We start from the raw sequence: 21,961 nt of genomic DNA, 5'->3' as shown, positions 1-21,961 counted from the left end.
GGGCTTTCTGTGTTCACATAAGCTCCAAAATGCTGGGGAATGACAGCTGTTAAGTTGCATGTATCCAGCTGACAAATAATACCACTCACATAAAATTCCATTCATGTAGAATTAAAGGTAAAAAAGAGGGGGGAGGACCCCTGGACGGTTAAGTGCAGTCAAAGGCGACTATGGGGTTGTGGTGTTCATCTCGCTTCAGGCCGAGGGAGCCGGTGTTTGTCCACAGACAGCTTTCTGGGTCATATGGCAGCATGACTAAACCGTTTCTGGTGCACAGAGGACTGTGAAGAGTGCCAGAGCACATGGAAATGCCATTTACCTTCCCGTGGTAGTGGTACCTACTTATGTACTTGCCCTAATGTACTTTTGAACTGCTAGGTTGGCAGGAGCTGGGACAGAGCAACGGGAGCTCACCCCACTGCATGGATTCAAACCGCCGACCTTCCGATCAGCAAGCAAAAGTGGCTCAGTGGTTTAGACCACAGCACCACCCGCTCCCTTGTAGAATTATTAGGGGCCTTGCCCCAGCTCACTTCACTCACCAACCCTGCCAACCCCTTTGCCAATCTCCTTCCCCTTTTAAAGGAGTGGGGAGGTGCTTCACAGAGCAGTTTGCTAAAGTGCTTTGTAAAGCACCTCTCCCTCCTAGGTTAAACACCTGCGACCAGCGCTGCTTCCTTGATCTCCTGCCTGCTGTTAGCCCACCCACTGGAGGCCACACAAACCACAGACCTAGATCTCTGTGTATGCGAATAAGAAGGTGGCTGCAGCTGAACCATAACTTCAGCTACATAGGCTTCCATGTGCCTATTCAAGTGAACAGGCAAATCCAGGACTTAGGATTCACCCCTGACTCCAAAATTATATTGTCCAGTTGGTGCATGAAAGAGCTTCATCTCAGAGGCTGTATTCTTCCTCACTTGAGTATTCCACTCACCCCCATCCATTTTAAGGGTGAGGAGAAGGGCTCAAACTGCATAGCAATATGACTTCCAAAGCAAACATTGAGGTTTACACATTTTTATGACAATGAGAGATTGATCACCCTGGATACCAAAACAAAAACCTTCTGAATCTTTAATGGTTGCAAACTCCTTACTGAAAGTTAACATGAAAGCTTATTTAGTCTTAGTTAGCTTATTTAGTGCCTAAAACAGGAGTTTCAGGAGGATTAATGAGAAAAATTCTGAAGTGCTTCATATAAATTTAATAATAGTGTTTTGTATCCAAAGCTCCTGGGGAACAGGGAAAGATCCAAAATTCTGGCAAGATTAACGACAGCAAAGAAAAATCAGCATTTTGCCAACTGAGATCATGCACCTGGCTAGTCAAAAAAGCTCTTTGGGAATTGATCCAGCCTCCAAAAGGATTATATTTTAATTTTTTTAATTGCTTTTTGGAGCCATGTGGGGGCTGTCATTGGGCTGTGCTGAATCATCAGCATAAACTCCCATTTAATTCTCTCCTTTTTCCCCCTCAGGGGGCTTTCCATCTAATTCTCTGTTGCCTCTTCTTATCTAGGTGGAAGATATATTTTTTCCTCTATCAAGTCAGGAGTGCTGATGCTGAGATATGAAAATAGCCTTTCTCCTGCACCAGCTCCATTCACTGTTATAGCCTACGAAACATCTGAGGAAGCCTTTGGTGAAGAATCTGCTGTCACGAAGGCAGTACTTTCTGAGCAGCACTATGCTAACCACTTCTTCTGATGTCCCCACAACTATTCTCCATCAATCAACAAAGGGGTAGGGAACCTTTTACAGCCCAAGCGCCACATTTTTTTCTGAGCATCCTTCCAGGGAGCCACTTACCAGTGGTGGGTATGGCTAGAGACAAAGGTGAGTAGAGCAATGAATACAATTTTTTTTTAAAGTAATATTTATTAAAAGTTTAAAAATTACAAAAGTTACAAAACGAAAAAAAGAGTTAAACAAAGCAAAGCAATACAATACATAAAAAACAAAAAAACCAATACAATAAAACCACGAAGGAACAAAACAAAAACATTTAAAAACACATCCAACCTTTCCATGTCTTTACCTTTCATATACTTGTTTCATCGACCTCCTCACACCTCCCTTTTTTGTATTCTAGTTTAATTAGCTATTTCAGCAAGTCCTTTCCATCTTTCTCAATTTTCATTCTAAAATTTAACTTAAGACACTCTAACCTTAAATTGTCCACTTTGGTCCATAAACAATCTGTTTTTACTTAATTCTTTATAACATTTCTGCTAAAGCCATATAACTTCATTCCAGCATCCTTCTAACATTCATTAATTTTGCAATATTTCTGTAAATATACTTTGAATTTTTTCCAATCTTCTTCCACCGACTCTTCTCCCTGGTCTCGGATTCTGCCAGTCATTTCCGCCAGTTCCATGTAGTCCATCAGCTTCATCTGCCATTCTTCCCTAGTGGGTAAATCTTGTGTCTTCCAGTGCTTTGCGATAAGTATTCTTGCTGCTGTTGTGGCATACATGAAAAAAGTTCTGTCCTTCTTTGACACCAATTGGCCGACCATGCCCAGGAGAAAGGCCTCTGGTTTCTTCAGAAAGGTATATTTAAATACCTTTTTCATTTCATTATAGATCATCTCCCAGAATGCCTTAATCTTTGGGCATGTCCACCAAAGGTGAAAAAATGTACCTTCAGTTTCATTACATTTCCAACATTTATTATCAGGCAGATGGTAATTTTTTGCCAGCTTGACTGGTGTTATGTACCACCTGTAAATCATTTTCATTAAATTCTCTTTTAAAGCATTACATGCCGTAAACTTCATACCAGTGGTCCATAACTGTTCCCAGTCAGCCATCATGATATTATGTCCAACATCTTGTGCCCATTTAATCATAGCAGATTTCACCGTTTCATCTTGAGTATTCCATTTCAACAGCAAGTTATACATTCTTGACAAATTCTTAACTTTAGGGTCTAACAATTCTGTTTCCAATTTTGATTTTTCCACCTGGAAGCCTAATTTTTTGTCCAAATTGTATGCCTCCATTATTTGATAATAATGGAGCCAATCTCGTACTCTGTTTTTTAATTTTTCAGAGCTCTGCAATTTTAATCTGTCTCCCTCTTGTTCCAAAAGCAATGAATACAAAATTTACCTTTGTACAGTAGGCTAAGGAGCAAGTGGGGCTTGTCAACCTAGGAAGGTAGCCCATCCAGGAGAAGGAAAACTCTGATTCTAACCCTCTGCTGCCTTGAGAGACATATTCAGGAGAAGAAAGGGCTAAGAAGTAAAGCCTACACAAATCCAGAGTGGAGTCCCTAAGATGGTTGGATTGTGGCTTGTGCGCCTCCTTCCAGCAACTCCTGCAGCCAGGCCTGTACCAAACGTATTTCTCAACTTTCCTATGGACCATGTAAGCAAGGCCAAGAGGAGAGTCTTGTTTTCTGAACAGCCCAGGATGTCCAGACACACTGCCCAGGCTTGCGCCCCGAGGAGGTCACTTTGGAGCTGCTAACACATCAGTTTGACTTACGCCCCAGAGGCACACTCCATTGTCTCTCGAGATGGACAGATGACAGCAAGAAAAGTTGGCTAGTTTCTGCACACTCTAATGCACCCGTCTTTTTCTTCCATCCAGGCAAGCAGGAAACATTATCAGAATTCAAGAACACTCATCGAGGGCTGATGGGGCGGCTTAGAAGTGTGCATGACCTGGCTTGGAGTGCCACCTTCAGCCCTCAGACCTGTGGTTGCCCATCCTTGAGGGTACTTGTGTTCAGAAATCACGTTCAAAAATTATCCAAGGGGAGAGAATTCCAAGGGGAATTCTTCCGGGTACAGTGGAAGGGTCTTTTGTCAACAATTATTTTATTTTTTTTAAGTGATGTTTGCTGTTAAAGAATTCCGTGTGGGCAGATGTTCGCTTGTTTTTGAGTAAAAAGAAAGGACTTCCTTTAAAAACTGGCTAGAAGAAGGGAGGGAGGGGTAAGAAACCAGGAACAGGTGTGATGTTGTTGTTTTGTGGAAGGGAAGACACAGGCTCAGGAAGGATCTTGGGCAGCAGGCCTAGGGAAAGCACCACTTCAGCCTGTGCAGATCTGCTGTGGGTCAGGCTGGCCAGTACTGGGCTCAATGGAATCAGGATAAAGCAATTCATCAAGCCCCTTTGTGTTCATGCAAAAGAACTCCAGTGATCAGCTACCAACAGCAAGAGGCAGCTCCCTCCTGCTGCTCCTACTTGGGGGCTGCCCGTGAACCTGGAGCACCTTCCTGAAGACTTTTGCTCTGGCCAGGAAAATGGTCCTCATATTGTTGGCTGGGAAAAGCTGCAAAGCAAAGGCGTCTAGCAGTTCTGAAATCCACCTGTGGCTGACTCAAGGCAGGGACTGGACCACAAGCTCAACATCCGCTTCAGGCCATCCTGGATAACAATGATGAACACCTCATACAAGATGTTGCATGTACAGAAAACATCTCATGGGAGCAAATCCCACCATTTAACCATGCATATTCATTTGTCTGCCCAATACTATCTGTCATGGTGGCAGCAGCCTATCTCCTATCCCAGCAGAGTAACTGAGCATCCACCATCCCCTTTGATCCTTCAGTGGCCACAGCTTGAGTGCAGGTTTGCTCTGCAAGCACCCTAACCATTTGACCACGGCAAGTGACATATTTAACATGCCAACCTTGTTTACGGCTTGGATTGCATGCTTCCAGCAACTTCCTGGCTTGTCACATCCTCAAAGGCTTGCCAGTGGCCAAGTGATAAATTCTAGACTTTCCTATTACCGTTACTTTCTTTTAAGAGAGATAAGCTAGTGACCTTTATTTTTGCCTCTTGCTAGCAGGAGCTAGAGTAATGAGGATATAATGAAGGTCTACTTACTTGCCGAAAGGGTAGGCAGCTTTAAATCTTCAGAGTCCTTCTCCGCCAACTTTCCCCCAAAGTATTTGTCAGGGTGCAGAAGAAAGTCGCTCTCATTCATTTCTGTCGTCTCCTCCAGGGCTTCAATATTTAATGACCTAAATACAACTTTTCAAACCAGAGGATTATTCCAAAGGCAGAAAATCATTTCACATATCAGCACAATTGCAGTTGAAGCAAAGCTAATGTTTTGTGCCTAATCATACTATGCCACTTCCACAACTGAGAAATATTCAGCTGGATAAACACAGATACATATGCAGCGAGATTCACTGGCCATTTTTTATTAAGTTCTGCCAAGGAAAACTCTTAATCTTCTGCATTAAGAAAGGGAGGGCCATAACCCTTAATTTTAATTAACAGGCAAGTTTTCCAAGCAGACGTCACGAAATCTGCCATTTACATAAGATAAATATGATTCTTTTCATTGAGGTTCCCCATCAATGGGAAGTTCTTGACTAGTTCTTGCAATTTATCCCTTGGCTGGGATCCAACAAGCCACGCTGGGGCTTTTCAGCTATTTCCTTCCAGTGACAGTCTCCTGCATTCCATCCCCCAAACCAATCCTGCCCCCCGCAAAATGTGAGGGGAGTGAAGGCATGGCATTCTATGAGGTGTGAGCAGGAGTTCACCTCTCAGGTGGGTGCCATTGCCATTATAGGAGAACAAGGGAGGCATTCATGGTGAGTTCTGGCCCCTCTTTTCCTTGAAAAATAGCATTGGGTGTGAGGCGCTGCATCAAGGATGGAATATATCCAGCCCACATTGTATGCAGGCCCAGTGTGGGACATTCCATGCTCTCACAGAACTCCAAACTCCCATAGCAGCAATTTCTACGAATATCGATTTCTACAAATATTCATTTCTTTGAGCCAGGGATGGGCAACCATTTTTTCTTTTGTGGGCCTGATTCCCTCAGGTGCAATCTATCAGAAGTCACATGCCAACTGTGGGAGGGTCAAAGTCAGGAATGGGTGGGGCCAGAAGCCTATCCCTTCTTCCTTTTTCTTCTTCTTCTTCCCCAACCAGAAAGGAAATTGTTAGCTGCTTTGAGACTCCTTAGGGTAGTGATAAAGCGGGATATCAAATCCAAACTCAACTCAACTCAACAAGGACTGGTGGCTCTTGCCATAGGTAAGGAACATAGGAAGCTGCTTTATATCAAGTCAGATCAATGGTCCATCTAGCTCACTATTGTCCAGGTGTTTCAGGCAAGGAATTTCTCCCAGCCTTACCTGGAGATGCTGGGGTTGAACCTGGGATCTTCTGCATGCAAGGCAGATGCTATTACCACTGAGCTATAGCCGCTCCCCAGGTCTGAATGGATTGCTTGAGACTGCTTTTGGACTTGGGACTGAAGGCTGTTCTGCATTAGGCTGAAGGATGCCCACCCTTGCTTTAAGCCAACAGATTGGCTGCATCCACTAAGATGCCCAAATGTTGCTGAATTCATCAAATTAATGACATACCTGTTGGCTTTATCACAGCAGTTCTGTTGAAAAGGGTATGTTTTCTTCTCTTCTGTGTTTTCCCCTCTTTGTATCTTTTACCTAATATTGTGTTGTCCCATATATTCAGCCTGGACAGACAGAAATCAGGAAGCAAAATGAACTGACATTCCACAATTTGTTTTATAGTTTTCCTGAACTGACCTTCTGTGTACAAAGGATCACGACTTCTGAAGATGCATCCACTCTTATTTATTGATATAACAGAGCACTAGGATTAGAGGCCAAATGGTATGTTTACCCTGAAGTGGAGTTCACTATCCATCCCTCTCAGTCGGCTTAACAGGGCTGAACAAATCAGATGGATGAATCAAACAAAGCAGCCAAAGAAAATATTTCATAGCGCCAATGCTGAGTGTTGTCAGATTCCTATAACACCCAAACAGAAGCTCTCAGGATGAGACAGAGGTGAACCTAAAGTTTGAGACCATGCTGTAAGGCTAAATCAAAGAATTGTCAAGAGACGAGGCTTCTTCACAGAAGAGGCTTCAATATATTTAAATATTTCAAGTGAACAAAATAAATCTTTAATTGGTTTGCAGCACCAGTACTATGCACATTTAGCTGGGAGTCAGCACCAATGGAGCTAAATTCCAGATAAATGTGCACAGGACTGCAGTCTTAATTATTTAAACAACCTCGATATCATTTTTGCTAATGTATGCGTTTTTACACACAATTCCTCCTAATACGTGGGTTTAATTGGTAGACATTTTTGGGTTGGGAAACTGCACCACAAAAATCAGAGGGTACGTTTTGAAGAATAGCCTTGCTTTGGTTTGCATATTGTTTTGGTCAGAGCAAATCGGGCAGGGGGTGCATTGAAAACCAAATTCCTTTCCCATTCCTGCCTTAGGACATGAGACGACACTGAGCAAATCAGTCTCCTGAAACCAGCACACCAGTTGCACATCAACCATCAGCACCGATCCTGCTGTGCGGATCCTCAACTGTTGCTGTGCTCAGCATCTTTTCCTGCCCAAGTGCATCAAGCTCCAGGCAAAAGGGTCATAGGAACTATTCCCTGGGGGGCTGTGGCAGTATAGGAAGGTTACCTTCTTTCGCCCAAGGTTATTAAAATGTTTAATAATACAAAGGCTTCATTATGTTACATCAAGGAAGTTATTTAAAACTGAGGAAGCACTTAGCCAGAGTTTAATTTTACTGTTCTTATGCTCTGGCACAGTATACATTACAAAGCCCCATGAAAGATTTATACATTTTAGAATGTATGAGCTCATTCGGAATCAAAGAGCCTCGCACCTCTAACCTCTCAGCCGTTAGAAGCGCAAAATTAGACCAGTTTGTCATAAAGAGTATTTCTGTATATCACTGCTATGAAATGAGGATGCTGTAAAACCTATTTCTAAAGCAGAACGCAGCACGTTGTCATGGGATATCTGCACACAGGACTGCCACCTTCCTTCCTCGCCCTGCTCCTGTGCTTTTATGCCATGGCCGAAGCTTTTGCTGCAATGTATTATTGGGCTGCTATGTGTCAGGGGCCAAAGGAAATACTTGCCTTGTACAGTATACACAGGATCAGGAGAGAAAAGGCAAAATAAAATCATTGGGTGGCCAGAACTAAACGTCACAATAATTACCAGTTACAATTTCTTGGAAAATAAGAGAGCCTTTATCTGGGACCCAAAACTGACTGTATAAGAGTTTGTAGGGCAGCAGTTGAAGAAGGAGCAAAAAGGGTTTTCTTGTGTGTGTGTGTTTCTTGTGGCTGATTAGCTGTTTTCCCTGTGTAAAGGTCAGAGGGGGCAGGGTTTCTGTTGAGGCAGGGGATTAGCTGTGGGAGGAGCTTATCAGAGTTTGTAGGGCAGCAGTTGAAGAAGGAGCAAAAAGGGTTTTCTTGTGTGTGTGTGTTTCTTGTGGCTGATTAGCTGTTTTCCCTGTGTAAAGGTCAGAGGGGGCAGGGTTTCTGTTGAGGCAGGGGATTAGCTGTGGGAGGAGCTTATCAGAGTTTGTAGGGCAGCAGTTGAAGAAGGAGCAAAAAGGGTTTTCTTGTGTGTGTGTGTTTCTTGTGGCTGATTAGCTGTTTTCCCTGTGTAAAGGTCAGAGGGGGCAGGGTTTCTGTTGAGGCAGGGGATTAGCTGTGGGAGGAGCTTATCAGAGTTTGTAGGGCAGCAGTTGAAGAAGGAGCAAAAAGGGTTTTCTTGTGTGTGTGTGTTTCTTGTGGCTGATTAGCTGTTTTCCCTGTGTAAAGGTCAGAGGGGGCAGGGTTTCTGTTGAGGCAGGGGATTAGCTGTGGGAGGAGCTTATCAGAGTTTGTAGGGCAGCGGCGCGCGCCTAGCGGCGCGCGCAGTTATATCCATCTTTTAGATTTAGGGGAGCTAGTCTCAAACGTTTGTTGGGGGAGACCTAGGTTTTTTTTTGTGGGCGAAGTTATTTGTCCTGTCTTCAAGCTTTTTATGATGGAGGACCTCTGTAGCCACCCCCAACAACACGATCTCAAGATGGAAGGGGAGGGAACAGCTGCAGTCGCCTGCGATTCCTGCGCAATGTTTGCCATCTTGCCAAAGGTTGCAGGCAGCTTCACCTGCAGCAATTGCATGTTGATTGCCCTTTTAAAAGACAAAGTCCAGCAACTGGAGGAACGTGTAGCTACGCTCCAAAGAATTAGAGAGCTGGAGCTCTTCTTGGAAGCAACAGAGCACACCGTCCCCACCAAGGAGGAGACAGGGGACTCCCCTGAGAAGGAGGCTAGTTCATCAACACAGGAGCCAGATATATGGAGAAACGTGACTCAAAGAAGTAGGAGGCCCAGGGTTCACTCTGATTGTTTAGAAATACACAATCGCTTTGAGGTCCTCTCCCCTAGCATGGAAGACGAAGAGCAGACTCCATTTGAGGATCTCTCCCACATTACAGTCGATCAGGTATATGAAGACGAGCAGCAAAGTCAGTCCTCAGGGAATGTGCAGGCGACCTTGGAACGGACAGCTCACGGAAGAACCCCGACCAAACCCAAGAGGAGGCGTGTAGTGGTGATAGGGGATTCCCTACTGAGGGGAACAGAAGCAGTGATCTGTGGGCCTGACAAGATGTCTCGGGAAGTGTGCTGTCTCCCCGGGGCTAAGATCCAAGATGTAACTGAACGACTGCAAGGAATCATAAAACCCACTGACAAATACCCCTTCCTCTTGGTTCATGTGGGAACCAATGACACTGCAAGCAATAGCCTCCAGAAGATCAAAAGAGACTACGAGGCTCTCGGCAGGAAATTGAAGCAACTAAATGCACAAATTGTCATCTCGTCTGTCCTCCCAGTTGAACGACGTGGCCCAGGGAGAGAGGGGAAAATAGTGGAAGTGAACAGCTGGCTTCGCAAATGGTGTAAACAGGAACGGTTTGGATTCTTAGATCACGGACTGCAGTTTCTTGAAGATGGACTTCTGGCAAGTGATGGGCTGCACCTCACAACGGTTGGGAGGAATGTTTTTGCCAAAAATCTCAGAAACCTCATCAGGAGGGCTTTAAACTGACTAATGTGGGGGAGGGAGACAGTGCTCCTGAAGGTAGGAGTCTATCAATTAATGAAGATGATCATCCAAATGTCATAGACCAAATGGAGCAAACAGCACGCGGACCTAGTGGTGGGAGGAAAAAATCCTTAAATAAGAGACACGGGGGAATGATTAATGGACTTCAATGTCTGTACACTAATGCGCAAAGCATGGGAAATAAACAAGATGAGCTTGAGCTCTTGGTACAGCAAACTAAATATGACATAATAGGCATCACTGAAACCTGGTGGGATAAGTCCCACGATTGGAATGTAATAATGGGGGGATACAATCTATTTCAGAGAAACAGACCAGGCAAGAAAGGAGGAGGAGTGGCGTTATATGTCAGGGATGTGTATACCTGTGAAGAGATCCAAGATTTAGAACCTCAAAGCCAATGTGAGAGCATTTGGGTCAAAATTAAGGGAGAGAAGAATAACAGAGACCTCATTGTGGGAGTTTACTATAGATCCCCAAGCCAAACGGAGGACATAGATGATGCCTTCCTGGAACAGATGGCCAAGCATGCAAAAGGAAGGGAGATAGTAGTAATGGGGGACTTCAATTACCCGGATATTTGTTGGACGTCAAACTCAGCCAAGAGCATAAGGTCAAACAGATTCCTCACTGGCCTTGCAGACAACTTCATTGTCCAGAAAGTGGGAGAAGCAACAAGAGGAACAGCCATTTTAGATCTGGTCCTAACCAATGTTGATGACCTGGTTAGTGGGGTAGAAGTGGAAGGATCATTAGGCGCGAGTGATCATGCTCTTCTGAAGTTCACTATACAGCGGAAAGGAGCAGCCAAGCATACTAGGACTCAATTTCTTGACTTTAAGAAAGCCGACTTCATAAAACTTAGGGAAGTGCTGGGTGAGATCCCATGGACAGCAATACTAAAAGGAAAGGGAGTTCATGATGGCTGGGAGTTTGTTAAGAGGGAGATAGTAAAAGCACAACGTCAGGCAATACCAATGAGACGGAAACATGGAAGGTGCCTAAAGAAGCCAGGGTGGCTATCTAAAGAACTTTTAACTGAATTAAGATTAAAAAAGGATGTGTACAAAAAATGGAAAAGGGGGGAAACCACCAAAGAGGAATTCAAACAAATAGCCAGCACGTGTAGACACAAAGTCAGAAAAGCTAAAGCACAGAATGAACTCAGGCTTGCTAGAGAGGTTAAAAGCAACAAAAAAGGCTTTTATGGGTATGTTCGTAGCAAAAGGAAGAACAAAGAAACAGTGGGGTCACTCAGAGGAGAAGATGGTGAAATGCAAACAGGGGACACAGAAAGGGCTGAACTCCTCAATGCCTTCTTTGCCTCAGTCTTCTCCGATAAAGAAAACAATGCCCGACCTGAAGAATTTGGAGCAAATGATTCAGCAAAGGAAACACAGCCCAGAATAACTAAGGAGACAGTACAAGAATATTTGGCTAGTTTAGATGTATTCAAGTCTCCAGGGCCAGATGAACTGCATCCAAGAGTATTAAAAGAACTGGCAGATGTGATCTCAGAACCACTGGCAGTCATCTTTGAGAAATCCTGGAGAACAGGCGAAGTCCCGGCAGACTGGAGGAGGGCAAATGTTGTCCCTATTTTCAAAAAGGGGAAAAGAGAGGACCCAAATAATTACCGCCCAGTCAGTCTGACATCAATAGCAGGGAAGATTCTGGAGCAGATCATTAAGCAAACAGTCTGTGAGCACCTAGAAAGGAATGCTGTGATCACCAATAGTCAGCATGGATTTCTGAAAAATAAGTCATGTCAGACTAACCTGATCTCATTTTTTGACAGAATTACAAGCCTGGTAGATGAAGGGAACTCAGTGGATATAGCCTACCTTGATTTCAGTAAGGCATTTGACAAGGTGCCCCATGATATTCTTGTAAAGAAGCTGGTAAAATGCGGTCTTGACTCTGCTACCACTCAGTGGATTTGTAACTGGCTGACTGACCGAACCCAAAGGGTGCTCATCAATGGTTCCTCTTCATCCTGGAGAAGAGTGACTAGTGGGGTGCCACAGGGTTCTGTCTTGGGCCCGGTCTTATTTAACATCTTTATCAACGACTTGGATGATGGACTCAAGGGCATCCTGATCAAATTTGCAGATGACACCAAACTGGGAGGGGTGGCTAACACCCCAGAGGACAGGATCACACTTCAAAACGACCTTGACAGATTAGAGAACTGGGCAAAAACAAACAAAATGAATTTTAACAGGGAGAAATGTAAAGTATTGCACTTGGGCAAAAAAAATGAGAGGCACAAATACAAGATGGGGGACACCTGGCTTGAGAGCAGTACATGTGAAAAGGATCTAGGAGTCTTGGTTGACCACAAACTTGACATGAGCCAACAGTGTGACGCGGCAGCTAAAAAAGCCAATGCAATTCTGGGCTGCATCAATAGGAGTATAGCATCTAGATCAAGGGAAGTAATAGTGCCACTGTATTCTGCTCTGGTCAGACCACACCTGGAGTACTGTGTCCAGTTCTGGGCACCACAATTCAAGAAGGACACTGACAAACTGGAACGTGTCCAGAGGAGGGCAACCAAAATGGTCGAAGGCCTGGAAACGATGCCTTATGAGGAAAGGCTAAGGGAGCTGGGCATGTTTAGCCTGGAGAAGAGGAGGTTAAGGGGTGATATGATAGCCATGTTCAAATATATAAAAGGATGTCACATAGAGGAGGGAGAAAGGTTGTTTTCTGCTGCTCCAGAGAAGCGGACACGGAGCAATGGATCCAAACTACAAGAAAGAAGATTCCACCTAAACATTAGGAAGAACTTCCTGACAGTAAGAGCTGTTCGACAGTGGAATTTGCTGCCAAGGAGTGTGGTGGAGTCTCCTACTTTGGAGGTCTTTAAGCAGAGGCTTGACAACCATATGTCAGGAGTGCTCTGATGGTGTTTCCTGCTTGGCAGGGGGTTGGACTCGATGGCCCTTGTGGTCTCTTCCAACTCTATGATTCTATGATTCTATGATTCTATGATTCTAAGTGAGGATGGCATGTGAGTTTACCTGGGGAAAATCATTTCTCCACATTTCCACATTAGTTTGTGGTTTTAAAAAAACCACATTCTCATGAAAATTCAGCAGCAATTTAGTTTGAATTTCTTCTAATATACATCTGTTTGCATTGCCTAATATACACATTTCTGCAACACAACACTTCCTGATATAATGCACTGTTGCGTTTTTTTACTAATTTATGCTTCTTAATGCATACATTATCCTAGTACAGTATATGCATTTCTGTGCACATTACTTGACTAGAAAACAGCATGGCAAAAATCTGAAGGATGGCTGTGATTGGGGAAGTGCAAATTAGGTAGATGTGCCTTTAAATGCAAACTGAATGGAATTTCTCTTCCATCCCTACTTGGGTGCCACCATGAAGAAGGCCATTTCCCTGGCTGCCATCCTGAGATACCTCTGAAGTCAAAAGGGCATCTGCTGCAAAATGGAGCTCTCAGGCCCTGTAGAGTTGGCTCATTTCAGCAAACATGTACTAGCCGTTAATACCTACCCTGAAAGCATAGAGGAAACGGCTTCTCTTCACTTGATGGCCCAAACATTCCCGGACAAAATTCTCCAGCATCATATTTTTCTCCCTCAAACCTTTCTGACTTAGACCCCAAGGAAAAACTGCTACTGGTGGGGTGGTGATTCTGATCTCCTACAAGAAATCCATTTCCTGGCCAGGCCTATTTGAATTTTTCTCTCTGAAAGGAAGCTCCTGATAATTATATACTTTGGCTCTGTCTTAATAGCCTCCCTTTTTCCAAACGTGTCACTGTAAATCATGCTTTTAGGGAAATTACTTACACACATGCGAAGTTGTCGTTATCCTCTGTAACAGGTACAGCTTGTTCCACTGGAATAGGGGGAGTCTCTTCCTCTTCAACCAAGGATACGGTGTTCTTTTTAATTTCATTCTCCTCCTCTGTGTCATACTTGTTTTCTTCCTTGAGGAAGGATGGAACATGATTTCCAATCCTCCAATGTCCTTCCTAAGAAGGAACAGAGGGTACAGTACACGTATCAGAACTTCGCAAGAGAGGTCCATCTCAGACCCTCCAAGTGTCCGTATTTTTCAGGGACAGTCCTGGATTTACAGAATCCGTCCTGGTTTCTGATTTGATCCCAGAATGTCCCACTTTTCCTTAGAACATCCCTATTTTCACTGGAGAAATGTTGGAGGGTATGGTAGGACGTCCATATTTTCATCAGAGAACTGGTGGAGGGTCTATGTGTTCCATCTCCTGTTCAGGAGACTAAGGCTGCAGTCCCAACATTTTTGCTAGTTTGGCAGGTGTTGAGTACCATCTGTGGGTCATTTTCATCATATTTTCTTTTACTGCGCAACACGCCGTAAAATTCATATTTACTTTCCATAAATTCTCCCATAGCTCATAATGAATATTATGACCCACATTCCTGTGTCCACTTAATCATACTTATTTCACAAATTCCTCTTTTGTTTCCCACTCTAGCAGCAGTTTGCTCATTTTTGATAATACTTTTATTTTTGTTTCTAATAAATCCATTGTAATTTGGGATTTTTGTTCTGCAAATCCAATTTCCTAATCTATTTTAAACAGTTCGTTAATCTGATGTATCTGTAACCAATGCATTAATACATTTTTTAATTCCTCAGGATTGTTCAGCCTTGGTTCCTGTCCTGTAAGATCTAGGATTTCTTTATATGTTAATCATTGTTTATCCATATTTGTTGTTTTCCTTCAGTTGGGGATATCCACATTGGTGTTTTCTTTTCTTATAGATTTTTGTACTTTCCCCATACTCTGTATATTTTTTTTCTGATCACATAGTTTGTAGAGATTTTATACATTTTGGCCTTCCCATACTGTCAGGGAACTGCCATCGGAGGGACAGGTGGTGGAAGGGCTCACGGAGGTTGGGAGAGACCCAGCAGCGGAAGCAGGAACCAGCAGGGGGAGAGGTGGGTCTCTGAGGGAAAGCGAGCAAGAGACACGTCCAGCGAGAACAGTGGGGAGGTTTCGGGACCTCCCATAGGGAGACCCACTCCTCGCCGGAAACTGTCACGCCGTGAGTCCAGAAGACGTGTTTCCGTTAAGGAGCTTTTATGTTGGAGGCGATTCCGAAAGCAGCCACTGTCGGAATCTGCAAGTGACTAGAGGAGCCATGTCTGAGGGGCTCCGTCACAGACAGAGGTTTGTGGACTTGAACAAACTCTGAGGGACTACGATTTTACGCACAAGCAGCTCATCATCCCATCACAGCATTCCGACAGTCTCTGAAAGCAGCTTGTGCAGGAGAAGGCATCATGAGCGACCCAGCCGGAACCGGAGAAGCAGGAGCTGGAGCGGGTCCAAGCCTGGAAGAAAGGTACCGGGTGTTGGAGATCCAGCTAGCGCTGCAGACGGTGAGGCTTGAGGAGAGGAGGGCTCAGGATGCAGACAAAAAGGGGAAAGCCACCCAGCTCGCCAGAAAGGTACCAGGATTGGTGCAGAAGTTTGGGGGGGAGCCCAAGGACTATCATGCCTTTCGGACAGAGATGCAATATGCCCTCAATCTGCAGTTTGATGAATTCCCTGACGAGGAATCACGAGTGGCTTTTGTGATTGGGCATCTTGAAAAGGGGGCGAGAGACTGGGTTAGACCCCTGATGGCAGCGAATAATGACGTCCTAAAGGACACGATGAAGTTCTTTCGCGCCATGGATCTGATGTTTTCCAGCGATATTGAGCAGGGAGTGGTGCGCAGACAGTTAATGGCTTGCAAACAGGGGAGCCGATCTGTTCGTGAGTACTGGACTGAGTTCACCATGCTGGTTCACAGATTGGGGTGGGACTTATCGGCGGAACCCATTCAAATGCTATTTGAAGAAGGGCTTGCTTCGGCTGTGAAAGACGAACTTTCCCGGGGCCCCAGGGCGGAGTCTATGGACCAGCTGACCAAATCTGCGCTGACCATAGGAGCGCGCCAGGAGGCGAGAGCCTTAGAGAGGCGGGAAGGGAAGGGGGAATGTTGGAAGGAGTTCCGCATTCCAGACATTCCAGAGCCAACTTTCCCGCCGGCAGAGCCGATGGAAATCGGAACAGCGCGCGCGCGCGCAGTTTCAAAGCCCAGTGAGGGGGGAAAGAAGGAGGGAAAAGGCGCCCGGAAATGTTATCTCTGCCAACAGCCAGGTCACTTTGCCAGAGTCTGCCCCCAGAGGAAGGAATGGCAAGGGATGGTGGGAGCTGTTGAGGGAAGAGAGGAAGACATACAGGAGCAAGTAAAAGCCAACGCCTGGCTGCCACCGTCGGGGCACAGCAGCCAGGCCAAAGAGCAGTGAAAGTGCCCACGCCAGAACCTCCTAAACCCGCCCTAGTGATAGAAGTGTCGCTAGAGCTGTCAAACGGACACCCTCTAAAGATAAAGGCGCTGTTGGACTCAGGCAGCTCCTGCAATTTTATGAGCAAAGAGTTTGCAGCTGAACACCAGATACAGACGATCCCTTTAAGCAACCCCCTGCAGGTGACCACGATCGATGGCAGGGAGCTGTTGGGAGGAGAAGTCAGCTTGCAGACCGTCCCAATGATAATGAAGGTGGCAAGGCACACCGAACTGATAGCGTTTAATGTGGCCACCTTGGGAGGAGCTCCCATTATTTTGGGGATGAGCTGGCTAGCGTTACATGATCCGCTGGTGGGCTGGCATCAGAGAGTGGTTTCCTTTGGTTCAGCACATTGCTTAGAACACTGCAAAGAGGGAAAGGGTTCGGCAGGGGCCCAAGCCACCCTAGCGGGGACTGAAGTAACGGAGAACGTGAAGGTACCACGACAATACGCAGATCTCCGCGACGTCTTCAGCGAAAGGGAAGCTGACCAACTACCCCCGCATAGACCCTTTGACTGTCAAATCAATTTACTCCCTGGGGCACACCTCCCAGTAGGCAAGTTGTATGCCATGTCAGACAGGGAGATGTTAGAACTAAGGGAGTTCATTGACAAAAATCTGAAGAGGGGTTTCATCCGAGAGTCCAGAGCGGTGGGAGGCAGCCCAGTGTTTTTTGTGGATAAAAAAAACACGGACAAGCCGAGGCTGGTGTGTGACTTCAGGGCGTTGAATGCAGTGTCAGAACCAGTGGCCTTCCCTATGCCCAGGATTGACGACATTTTGACAAGAGTCAGGAAGGGAAAGATTTTCACAAAGCTGGACCTAAGGGGGGCGTACAACCTGATACGAATAAGGAAGGGGGATGAATGGAAAACCACCATGTTCACCCCTTTGGGGGCATTTGAATATTTAGTTATGCCCTTCGGCCTACAAGCAGGCTCCGCGTGCTTTCAATTGTTTATGAACCACGTACTGGGGCCTTTGCTTTACAAGAATTGTGTGGCCTTCTTAGATGACGTGTTGGTGTATTCTGAGAATGAGGAGCAGCATTTGAGAGACGTCAGAGAAGTGTTGAGCAGGCTGCAAGCCAACCAGCTGTGGGTGAAACTGGAGAAGTGTCAGTTTCATACCAAGGAGGTGGAATTCCTGGGGTATCGCCTGTCAGACAAGGGATTGGCCATGGATCCCGGCAAGGTGCAGGCGGTGCTGGAATGGAAAACACCCAAAACAAAGAAGGATGTGCAGAGGTTCCTAGGGTTTGGGAACTTCTATCGTAAGTTCATCCGAAACTTTGCCCACCTGACGGCGCCCATTACGGACTGTCTCAGCAGTAAGAAGAAATTCGTTTGGACTGAGGAGGCGGAGCGAGCATTTGAGGAACTAAAAAGGGCCTTCGCCTCGGAAGAACAACTCCTGCATGTGGATTTACAAAAACCGATGAGAGTGGAAACTGACGCATCAGACAGAGCGATAGGGGCGGTGCTTCTGCAGCCAGGGAAGGAGGAGTCAGAGTGGAGACTGTGTGCCTTTTTTTCGCGAAAGCTGAACAAATCCGAGAGGAACTACACAGTGTATGACCGAGAACTACTCGCCATTCATGAGGCGTTCCGGAGATGGAGGCATCTGCTAATTGGCGCCCAACATAAGGTGCAAGTGTGCACTGACCACAAGAACCTAGAGTATTGGAAAACGGCACGAGTGCTCAACCAACGGCAAGTGAGATGGGCCCAGGAGTTCTCCAAATTTAACTTTGAGATTTGTTACGTGCCAGGCCCAGAGAACATTAGGGCAGACGCTCTCTCACGCAAACCTGAATATTTGGAGGGGGAGGGAGCACCCGAAGAGAGACATGTCATTCCAGAGGACCGCTGGGTGTGTGGGGCGGCATTGGTGGGGCGAAGAGAACTGGTAGAGGGAACGGAGAATGATGAATACGCCCAGGACAAACTCAGGGGTCTCAGGAGGGAGGGAGACAAACCCGGAGGTTTTGAGGAGAGAAACGGGGTGTTGTATTACAAGGGAGCACTGTATACAGTGGTGCCTCGCAAGACGAAATTAATTCGTTCCGCAATTCTCTTCGTCTTGCGGTTTTTTCGTCTTGCGATGCACGGTTTCCCATAGGAATGCATTGAAAATCAATTAATGCGTTCCTAGGGAAACCGACTTCAGACCAGGTCCGGGGACAGCCTGTCCCCGGACCTCTTCTGAAGGCTGGGGGGGGGGGAACAAGGGCTTTTCTTCCCACCCCCAGCATTTTAAAAAAACCCTGGGACAGCGGAGGACTTCTCCGCTGTGCGGGGCTATCTTAAAATGCTGGCGGGCGGCATTTTAAAATAGCTCCGGACAGCGGAGGACTTCTCCGCTGTCCGGGGCGATTTAAAAGCCCCTGGGAAGGCAGGCAGGGGGGACAAAGACTTTCGCCCCCTGCCCGCCTTCAGAAGGTGTTCCCGCCCCCCGCCCCACTTCGGAACAGCTTTCCGAAGTGGGGCGGATGGGGCAGGTGTCCCCGCCCCTCCGCCCCACTTCGGAACAGCTTTCCGAAGTGGGGCGGCGGGGCCAGGTGTTCCCGCCCCCCCTCCCCACTTCGGAAGAGCTTTCCGAAGTGGGGCGGCAGGGCCAGGTGTTCCCGCCCCCCCCTCCCCACTTCGGAAGAGCTTTCCGAAGTGGGGCGGCGGGGCCAGGTGTTCCCGCCCCCCCCGCCCCACTTCGGAAGAGCTTTCCGAAGTGGGGCGGCGGGGCCAGGTGTCCCCGCCCCCCCCTCCCCACTTCGGAAGAGCTTTCCGAAGTGGGGCGGCGGGGCCAGGTGTTCCCGCCCCCCCTCCCCACTTCGGAAGAGCTTTCCGAAGTGGGGCGGCGGGGCCAGGTGTCCCCGCCCCCCCGCCCCACTTCGGAACAGCTTTCCGAAGTGGGGCGGCGGGGGCAGGTGTCCCCGCCCCCACTCCCCACTTCGGAACAGCGTTTTAAAATGCTGGGGGTCGGGAGCGAAGCGCTGCCGACCCCCAGCATTTTAAAATCTCCCCGTGTCCCGGGGAGGTTTTAAAATGCTGGGGGTCGGCAGCGATTCGCTCCCGACCCCCAGCATTTTAAAATCTTCCCAGGACACGGGGAGATTTTAAAATGCTGGGGGTCGGCAGCGCTTCGCTCCCGACCCCCAGCATTTTAAAATCTTCCCAGGACACGGGGAGATTTTAAAATGCTGGGGGTCTGCAGCGCTTCGCTCCCGACCCCCAGCATTTTAAAATCTTCCCAGGACACGGGGAGATTTTAAAATGCTGGGGGTCGGCAGCGAACGCTTCGCTCCCGCCCGCCAGCATTTTAAGATCGCCCGGGGCAGGCGGGGGGGGGGGAGGCAGGCGGGGGGGAGCAAAGACTTTTGCCCCCCGCCGGCCTTCAGAAGAGGTCCTCTTCTGAAGGCCGGCTGTGGGCGAAAGTCTTTGCTCCTGACCGCCAGCATTTCCCTATGGGCTTTCGTCTTGCGATGCAAGCCCATAGGGAAATTCGTCTTGCGAAGCGCCTCCAAAACAGAAAACCCTTTCGTCTTGCGGGTTTTCCGTCTTGCGAGGCATTCGTCTTGCGGGGTACCACTGTATACCTGAAGGAGAGTTGAGGGGGAAGGTACTCAAGCAGCTGCACGATAGCCCCACAGCGGGGCATTTTGGGCAACACAAAACCATGTGGTTGGTTACCAGGGAATTTTGGTGGCCCAAGGTCAGGGAAGATGTACGGGAGTATGTGAGAGGTTGTGACCAATGCCAGAGAGCCAAAGGGGAGAGGCGGGCGCCGGCGGGGTTATTAGAACCGCTACCCACACCTGAAAGACCATGGGAAGCAGTGTCAATAGATTTTATGACAGATCTGCCAAAGTCCAGAGGGAAAACAGCCATCATGGTTGTGGTAGACCTGTTAACCAAAATGGGCCACTAGCCTGCTCACATGCTGTCACGGCAGAAGAAACAGCAAAATTGTTTGTAGAAAATGTTTTTAGGTTGCATGACGCCCCCTTGAGGGTGGTTTCAGACCGAGGGAAACAATTTACTTCCAGGTTCTGGAGGAAGCTCATGAGCTTACTGCATGTAGAGGTCAATTTTTCGACTGCCCGGCATCCTGAAACCAACGGGCAGGCGGAAAGAGCCAATGGCATCCTCCAGCAATATCTGAGGTGTTATGTCAATGACAGAGAGAATGATTGGGTGGAGAAGCTGGCGTTGGCGGAATTTGCCTACAACAATGCGGAGAACGTGTCCACAGGGATGAGCCCCTTTTTGGCTAATTACGGGTGCCATCCCAGGGCTTTCCCAGAAGGGGAAGGGGAGAGATGGAGCGTCCCGGCTGCCGAACAGTTCGTAGAAGAAATGGAAGCGATCCATCGTCAGCTACAACTCAACTTAGACAGGGCCAAGGAGGAGTATAAGAGGCAGGCAGACAAAAACAGAAGGGAAGGTGAAACCATTAGGGTGGGGGACCAGGTGTGGCTGTCAACCCAAGGGTTACCATTCAAAGGGGGTTGTAAGAAGTTAAGACCCAAAAGATTGGGCCCATTTGAAGTCACGCAACAGGTCAACCCAGTGGCTTTCAGACTCCGGTTACCGAACCACATGAAGCTGCACCCAGTTTTCCACAGGTCGTTACTGTCACCGTATAAAGGGGACAGAGAAGGGAGGTTCACCCAGGGACCAGCAATGGAGGAAAGGGAACACAGCAGCCATGTGGCAGAGATCCTCGATTCCAGGTGGAAGGGAGATCAAGTGGAGTATTTGGTAATGTGGGAAGGGGAACCGGAGTCGGAAAACACCTGGGTTAGGGCAGAGGATGTCAATGACGAGGTCTTAATAGAAACTTTTCATCAGAGGTTCCCACGTAAACCTCAGCCTGTAGCGAGGCTCCGGAGGGAATACTTTGCAACCACAGATGAGGAAGAGGAGTTGGAGGGGTTCACAGATTCCGAGGAGGAGGAGGATTCAGCGACCCGGAACGGCAACCAATGGAGGGAAATGTTCAAGACGTCTGAAGATGAAGAGGATTCTTTTCGGGGTTTTACCTCCTCACCGCCCAGAGGAGAGGGAACGGGAGGGGTGACGGGGGCCCTGGAGGGGAGGTGGATGTCAGGGAACTGCCATCGGAGGGACAGGTGGTGGAAGGGCTCACGGAGGTTGGGAGAGACCCAGCAGCGGAAGCCGGAACCAGCAGGGGGAGAGGTGGGTCTCTGAGGGAAAGCGAGCAAGAGGGAGGGCTCAGAGACACGTCCAGCGAGAACAGTGGGGAGGTTTCGGGACCTCCCATAGGGAGACCCACTCCTCGCCGGAAACTGTCACGCCGTGAGTCCAGAAGACGTGTTTCCGTTAAGGAGCTTTTATGTTGGAGGCGATTCCGAAAGCAGCCACTGTCGGAATCTGCAAGTGACTAGAGGAGCCATGTCTGAGGGGCTCCGTCACAGACAGAGGTTTGTGGACTTGAACAAACTCTGAGGGACTACGATTTTACGCACAAGCAGCTCATCATCCCATCACACATACCATATGTAGGCATGCTACCCAAATTGTATATCATGTCCTTCCAAATTTAACACTCTGGTATTTTCCAACAATATCCAGTATTTTATCCACCATAAACATGATGCCTCAAAGTAGATTTGGAGGTCCGGTAGAGTGAAGCCTCCTCTTTCTTTTCTATCAAACA

At 47.3% G+C, this 21,961-nt stretch overlaps 1 protein-coding gene and 1 long non-coding RNA gene across 5 annotated transcripts in view; one reads left to right on the top strand and one right to left on the bottom strand.

Annotated features, from left to right (window-relative positions):
- LOC308585209 overlaps positions 1-21,961 on the top strand; it is a 493,513-nt gene that overhangs the window by 220,927 nt on the left and 250,625 nt on the right. The window lies entirely within an intron of this gene.
- The window catches only part of WDR49 (WD repeat domain 49), a 116,389-nt gene that overhangs the window by 4,273 nt on the left and 90,155 nt on the right, over positions 1-21,961 (bottom strand). For all 4 annotated transcript variants that reach the window (XM_081190056.1, XM_081190058.1, XM_081190055.1 and 1 more), the window contains 3 exons: positions 13,745-13,929; positions 6,361-6,470; positions 4,853-4,999 (listed from right to left, as the gene is read on the bottom strand). In XM_081190056.1, coding sequence (XP_081046182.1) covers positions 4,853-4,999; positions 6,361-6,470; positions 13,745-13,929 — 442 coding nt within the window. The remainder of the gene's footprint in view (positions 1-4,852; positions 5,000-6,360; positions 6,471-13,744; positions 13,930-21,961) is intronic.

Source organism: Podarcis bocagei, assembly GCF_964188305.1.
Source record: "Podarcis bocagei genome assembly, chromosome: 4".
Taxonomy (NCBI): domain Eukaryota; kingdom Metazoa; phylum Chordata; class Lepidosauria; order Squamata; family Lacertidae; genus Podarcis; species Podarcis bocagei.
Note: the sequence above shows the minus strand (reverse complement) of the source record. Positions and strands in the feature narration are given on the sequence as shown.